General features: G+C 34.9%; 1 protein-coding gene across 3 annotated transcripts in view; it reads left to right on the forward strand.

Moving 5' to 3' along the window:
- Positions 1-7,228, forward strand: part of gprs (speckle type BTB/POZ protein) — a 34,003-nt gene extending 26,775 nt beyond the window's left edge. For 2 of the 3 annotated variants that reach the window (XM_070098923.1, XM_070098925.1), the window contains one exon: positions 6,287-7,228. In XM_070098923.1, coding sequence (XP_069955024.1) covers positions 6,287-6,502 — 216 coding nt within the window. In that variant the 3' untranslated portion in view covers positions 6,503-7,228. Of the gene's footprint in view, positions 1-30; positions 1,960-6,286 lie in introns of those variants that run through there. The other variant, XM_070098926.1, reaches the window with a different exon arrangement.
- Positions 7,229-7,905: the final 677 nt, after the last annotated feature.

Below are 7,905 nucleotides of genomic sequence, written 5' to 3' on the forward strand. Positions count from 1 at the left end.
GCTCTTCCATCTTCCCCTTGCAACTCCTAGACGGACCCCCCTTGAAACAATGTATGTCATTGTTCAGAGGGATACATGGCTATGAACCGGCCCCTCGCCGCCTGCATTGCGATCTCTTACTGGCTACCCGTCTCCACGACCAGAAATTTAGTACTCATCTTTACTGCACACAGAATCAAGTTACAACATTTTGTATAATTATAAATAATCTGAATATTCGCTTCCTCTAAGGAAAACAGTTAACTAAGGTTATGCAAACTCTTGGATAGATTAGATAAATTAAGATGTTTTATATTACCTAAATTCGTGGTTCCCAAACTAACGTATACGTACCCCAAGGGGATACATGAAGGTAGTTTCAGGGGATACGCGAATTACTATAATGTACTGTGTTTTTATTAGGTGATTTTTTTTAAACTTATTTATTTATATTCGCTATTTTATAGATACACTTAAAGTTGCCAAGTTTTTGAAGTACACGATGTTCCGTCTAGATGTTTGTATCTCAGATAATGTTAGTACCCAGCGTCTAGGGGAATACTATCGACACAAGTTTGGAGCCCACTGACCTCAATACACAAATAACCTGCACATGGGAGAGAGAGGAGCTTACGACGACGTTTCGGTCCGACTTGGACCATTTACAGTCACAATGTGACTTTGTAAATACTCCAAATCGGACCGAAACGTCATGATAAGCTCCTCTCTCCTCTGTAGGTGTTGTGTGTTGTTCCAGTCACTGTATTGTGTCTTTTTCTACTTTACTGTCCTCAGTGTTAGCAAGGTCAGGTTGGCTTCCTAAGTCACTTTTGCTACACTGATACAATGCGTAAATTTGCGTAATTTGAGTTGACTGTTTTCCCCCTCTGATGGAGAAGGAATCTTCAGGTGATCCAAATTGTCCTCTATTATTTGTAAGTCATATTTCTCTGATCTGATATTATTCAGGAACATGTTGGAAGGAAGGAATTTTTAAAGAATATTTTTCCATTTTGCTTAAAATGAAAAACAAAATAGCAAAGAATATGATAATGTGGATTTTTAAACTTTTTCATTTTCATAATCTGAATAGCAAAAAAAAAAAAAAAAAAAAAAAATCGTGTTTTGTAGGCAGACAAAACTATCAGTATAATTTATGTTCATATCAGTTCATCTCTTTTTACCTCTGTTCATATCTGTTCACCTCTGTTCAACTCTGTTCATCTCTTTTTACCTCTGTTCATATCTGTTTGTTTCTGTTCACCTCTGTCCACCTGTTTACCTCTTTTTCATCCCTGTTCATCTCTGTTCAACTCGGTTCATCTCTGTTCATCCCTGCTCATCTCTGTTCAACTCTGTTCACCTGTGTTCATCTGTGTTCATTAGTGTTCACCTCTGTTCATCTGTGTTCACATAGTTGATGTTCCTAACATTGTGTATAAGCCTCTCAAGGCTTCATTAATTTATAAAATGCACGCATACATTTATTTTTTTCACTGGAACGGTTATCATTGCATTCAGAGCGAAGAGCTAAACCCGTACGGGTCGACAAGCACCTGGGGGAATATGCGAGTCAGACAGGGTTTTATCTAATGAAAGGGGAGGATGACTACATTCCCTTGGATGAAGAGCCCTTGCCAGCATCTATGCATACACAAACACGCACACGGGCATAGACACTCGTAAGAACGTGTATACACGCGCATACATGCACAAACATGTAAACACACATACACACATACAACCCAGTAGTGGCCAACGGGGAGGGCCAGGAGCTGAGACTCGGCCCCTGTAACCACAAACAGATGAGTACAAATGGGTGAACACACACACACACACACACACACACACACACACACACACACACACACACACAAATACACACACACACACACACACACACACACACACACACACACACACACACACACACACACACACACACACACACACACACATACACACACACACACACACACACACACAAATACACACATTCCTACACAATATTTATCAACCTATTTGAAAGATATATATTTACGTATACAGATTAGAGATACTTGCGGATTACCTGTAGATGCTTCTGGCTATCATCGCCCCCTGGGCCGGTCCCAGACCATGCTTCTGTTTATAGCCTGATCAGCCAGGTTATTGGTGCTTGCTACATGCAGTCCGACGCATGTCAATAACACTCTTAAAAATATTCTGAGAATTTATTTTTATATCACCTATGTCAAATTGTACATTTGCTCAAGATTTAATGTGTATTCTGTTTTGCGAATGCTGGCAGCTATTGGTTTTACGAATATGCGAATTCGTTAATTTTGCGAATGCAGGCATTCGTTGGGTCTGTCCAGTCGACATATGTAAGCCGTCAATTTTTTAATTAATTTGCAGTAAGCAACATTTCCCTTGAAAGACAGACACCATACCGACATTTACACCAGAGTTACAGTCGGAGTCTATTTTCAAAACAACTTGATCATGTTGCGAAGATTTCCACTTAACGAAGCCACTATCCTTCAAGAGGGCAGTCAAGGGATACCTCACAGGCATACTGAAAAATATGTCTGTACAGTGTTACCGGAAGAGGAGAAATACAACGTAACGAAGAACTGGATGTGGATGACGAAATCCTGAGGTGAAGGTGACTTTGATTGTTGAGGTGAAGGTGGCGTTGACTGTTGAGGTGAAGGTGGCGTTGATTGTTGAGGTGAAGGTGGCGTTGATTGTTGAGGTGAAGGTGGCGCTGACTGAGGTAACTTTATCAACATTGTTCTCAGCGAAACGTCATTTTAATAACGACTTTGAGTTGTGTGTTGTTGAGATATAACTTTCCTAAGACGGTGCATAATGTTGAAGACGGCCCTGTAAGCTGGGTCCGTAGCAAGAGCTGGTCTTCCAGACCACAACAGATTTAGCCGAGACCTAGTCATCGAGGCCACAATAGACCTGATGGCCACAAGAAAACAGTATCATAATATGCAGTACAACAGTGAATAATAATTCGACTGCAAGCGATTTCGTGATTCTTTAATCACATCCTCAATGAATGTGGCATCTCAGTCGCTATAGATAATGCAGTTCAGAACGAATCAGCTGAGATCTCTTACTCATTTCAGCACTGCAAGCTCCTGATGTGGTGATTGCAACACGAAAGGCCTAGAGCTGTTATTTAACTGTCCCTGTGGTAGTTTAGCACCTTGTATAGCTTGTTCATGATTCTTCCATAATATATATATATATATATATATATATATATATATATATATATATATATATATATATAATATATATATATATATATATATATATATATATATATATATATATATATATATATATATATATATATATATATATATATATATATATATATATATATATATATATATATATATATATATATATATATATATATATATATATATATATATATATATATATATATATATATATATATGTCGTGCCGAATAGGCAGAACTTGCGATCTTGGCTTAAATAGCAACGTTCATCTTGCCATACAGGACAAGTGAAAATTTGTGTATGCAATAATTTCGCCAAAATCATTCTGAAGCTAACGAAAAATATATATTTCACTGTGTTTGTTTAGTATTAAATTATTTAAAACAAGTCTAAAATACATTTAGTTGGGTTAGACTAAAATAAATTGCTCTTGTTTTAATAAGGTTAGGTAAGTTTTCTAAGTTCCTTTTGGTGCAAAATTATAATTTTTTACATCAACATTAATGAACAAAATATATCTTTAAACGAATAAGAGAAAATTTTAGAAAGGACTTAATTTTAAATGAGTTCTTGCTAATTGACCAGTTTTACATATTCGGCACGACATATATATATATATATATATATATATATATATATATATATATATATATATATATATATATATATATATATATATATACATACATATATATATATATATATATATATATATATATATATATATATATATATATATATATATATATATATATATATATATATATATATATATATATATATATTGGGGTCGGAGGCAGCGTGAAGACTGAGAGACTCTGGATTAAAAGATTTTTAAATTTCATTTCCTAAATTTAGGTTAAATCTATTCTATGATAACGATTGACGTATAAATGATAATATGCTTGTTATCCCTATGTGAATGTATATAAAAAATCTTTATGATAGTATATGCTAGCTATATGATAGCATATATACTCGAGCATTTGTTAGCTCTAAAATAATGACATATGGCAGCTAAGTGTGATAACATTGTTAGTAATTTTTTTAGTACATATATAAACTATATGATTTTTGAAGTAGCAACCTCATGATATATATATATATATATATATATATATATATATATATATATATATATATATATATATATATATATATATATATATATATATATATGAAAAGATGGGGTGGTAGGGAAAGTGGAATCTTCAAACGGCTTCAGGAAGAAATCCATAAATTCTTCCTTGAAGCCTTTTTATCCACTTTTCCGAGGGTATGGTCCCACAATTTACACCAGAGGTGGACCCCATCATATTATATATATATATATATATATATATATATATATATATATATATATATATATATATATATATATATATATATATATATATATATATATATATATATTTACGTATTTCTAGAATACAAATTTTTTTGGCATTTTGACTTACATAAATTTAATGTGGATGGGATTGGCTGTAAGTTGTTATTTTCAATGCCCAGTTGTATTCTCTACTCATTATCTTATACTGGAAATTTTTCGTTGTTTTAGGGTAATGCCATTTATATTACATGTTAAATTAAGTATAAACCGTTTAACAGTGTTTATATTTACATTTGTTTCTTGTAATATATGTATATCTGTGTTTCTAACACCAATCTATAAAAAATGGGAATTGCGTTGGATGAACTTTTCGGACTTCTAAGAACCATCATCTGTGCCAAAACAATGGATAATAGACCGAAAAAATCTGCCACTCATTTTCAATTTTTTTTCGGATTGGTATTTGAAAAATTAGTAGTTACGAAAAACCATTGATTTCTTTTCATATGTGTATATATGTATGTATCATAGTTAATAGTAACTCGATTCTGTGTCTGACTGTATTTGATGTTCACAAATAAATTAGATGAAATTAAAAATGGAACTAGTTTCTGGTCGATTTCCTCCTCAGAAATAATTATCAACTTTTCTTCTCCCCACGGAAGATGTATGAAGACAAACACACGTGTTTCAGACCAGGAATTTACTGGAACAACGTTCACTAGTTTAGTACATACAGAGTGCAATGTGGCCGGATTCAGTACTGCACGAATCGGCAAGAGAGATCAAGCTTTACGTAGAACGCAAAATGACTTGATCAGGCTCTACACAGACCGAAATAAGACTTGACAAGGTTTTAAACAGACTGAAAGAAGACTTGATGCTCTAAAGAGATCAAATGAAGAATTGTTAAAGCTCCACACAGACCGATGCAAGACTTAACAGAGCACCACATAAACTGAAAGATAATTTAATAAAGCTCCACACAGTGAAACATAACATGATAAACTCTACACTGAGCGAAACGTTGTCCCAATAAAAGCCTGCTCTGCTACTTCCCTTTTTGTCTTCGTACTCACAACAACACACAACAGTTCATCCACCATAACTCAACCTTTCTTCCTGTCTTCAGTAACTCTCCTTGCTGCTCCACTCTCAAGCAATTGTTTAATATCTAAATAAAAGTAAATAAACTTTTTTTTTTTTTTAGAAAAAATACCCATTACTTCTCTCTCGTTGCTGTATAACCCGTATGGGTTTAGCGTTTGTTTTTGAACATATATGACTGATTAATAAAAATATTAAATAATAATAATAATTAATAATAACATTTTGCATTGTACATTAATGATTTTGACCTGTGATGATTTATGGTCTGTTTATCATGTTTAATCATATAATTCCTCAATTGCATTTTTCCCTCTTCATAATACTTCTACACCTGATTCTCTTTCCATTCAATATTACTTCTAGTCCTGGCATTCTTCCCACTCCATATTACTTCTAGACCTGGCACTCTTCCCACTTCATCTTCTAGACCTGGCACTCTCCTTAATGCATCTTGCTTCTAGACCTGGCACTCTTCCCAGGGTATCCTACTTGTAGTCCCCGGCACTCTTCCTGGCTTCTCACCTGGAAGCAGTTACACTAATCCTTGTCCTGACACTCGCAGCCCCAGGACCTGTGCACTTCACATTATGTATCCCCGTCCTTCTTCATCCCCTTCCACAGGCCGACCCCAGCAGCATCGATCTGGTGAAGCTGTCTCCCAACAGAACCCGGAGGTCGCACGACCGAGGTATGTCCGTGCAGAGCGATCACCTAGGCTCCAACACTACGCTCTCCTCTTCGGCTTCCTCAGAGATGGAGTCTGGAAGACACTCTTCCGAGGGTGCCATAGGTGGAGGGGGAGGTTCCTCTCCTCTCAGTCACGGACGGGAGATGTAAAATGCACCGACCAATATACGCATGGAACACTCAAGTACTCTGGGAACGTACATCATGAGTATTGTTACCTGTGTCCAACTACAAGAGTATTTTTATGCCCATGATGAAAAAAAAAATTCTCAGCTAGTAACCGTGCAGGTGTGTGCTGTGTATAGAAAAATATTTCCTTTTGTAAACTCAAATGTGAGAGGATCGAGCACAGATGGTATGTAAGACTATATATAATTTACGAAGTAGACTAGGAACCAAACATTTGAGGATAATTTTTATATAGGAAGTGGGCATTCAGACCTTTTGGTCGTTTACAAATATCTATACTCACGAAATCGTAATAATACGGTGGGGTTTTCAACCCACGGTACGAGTGGGTTCAAAACCCCGCCCGTACCGTGGGCATATATGTTTGTTTTACTGCAAATAAGTTGTATTTTTGCTGAGGGAGATTTTAAATGTATAATGTATGCGTAATGTGTATTATTTGTGCAGATATGGATGCCTACTTGCTGATCTAATGTTTAAGTAAACATTTTAGAAAAAAACATATTTTTACTGCAGCAGAGAGATTAATGTATTCACAGCATTCTTTTTTTTTGTGAATTTGTGCATAAATATAAGAATAAGTCGGCTTTTCAATTGTGTGATTAATATGGATTGATTCTCTGAACTGTTACATCCCCAACATCCGTTCAGAGTGCAGACACTGTGCTTCCCACCTCCAGAACTCTAACGTGCCTATATATATATATACATATATATATATATATATATATATATATATATATATATATATATATATATATATATATATGTATATATACATGTGTGTTTCTGGCTGGTGGTGTGCAGGTAACATGCAGCCTTAATGACCCTCGTGTAGTCGAAAGGCTTTAAACCTATAGTAATAAACAGTCATCTTTTTTCCTCACTTGGGCACACGATGTATTTCAAATAAGATGATGTGGTATTTTTTAAATTCACTTTTCAGTGGTATTTGAGACTTTATCGTGTAGATAAAATAGATTAGGTCCCATGAAATTATAGGCCTATCTGTTAAAAATTTATTAAATTGATAATATGTAATACGTTATCAGGAGTCTAACTGTGCAGTTCGGATTTATTATATCAATGAATCCAGAAAAAGACATTAATTTGGACAAAATTCGTTCTAGGTAGAACTTTTACAAGCCATAAAAATTTTTTACTTAAGGATTAGTTAATTGTGCTTAAATCTTATTAACATAAAGCTGTTTAAGGATGCATGTGTTTACAACTAATCAAGAATATTATAACCCCAAATAAGAGTCTACTGGGACTGAAGTAAAGTCTAAGTGTATATACACTGAGATAAAGTCCTTCAGGGAGGAGCTGCTCCACGCTGAGCACACGCATCAAGACAGATGCAC

The sequence above is a fragment of the Cherax quadricarinatus genome, chromosome 65 (assembly GCF_038502225.1).
Source record: "Cherax quadricarinatus isolate ZL_2023a chromosome 65, ASM3850222v1, whole genome shotgun sequence".
Classification (NCBI taxonomy): domain Eukaryota; kingdom Metazoa; phylum Arthropoda; class Malacostraca; order Decapoda; family Parastacidae; genus Cherax; species Cherax quadricarinatus.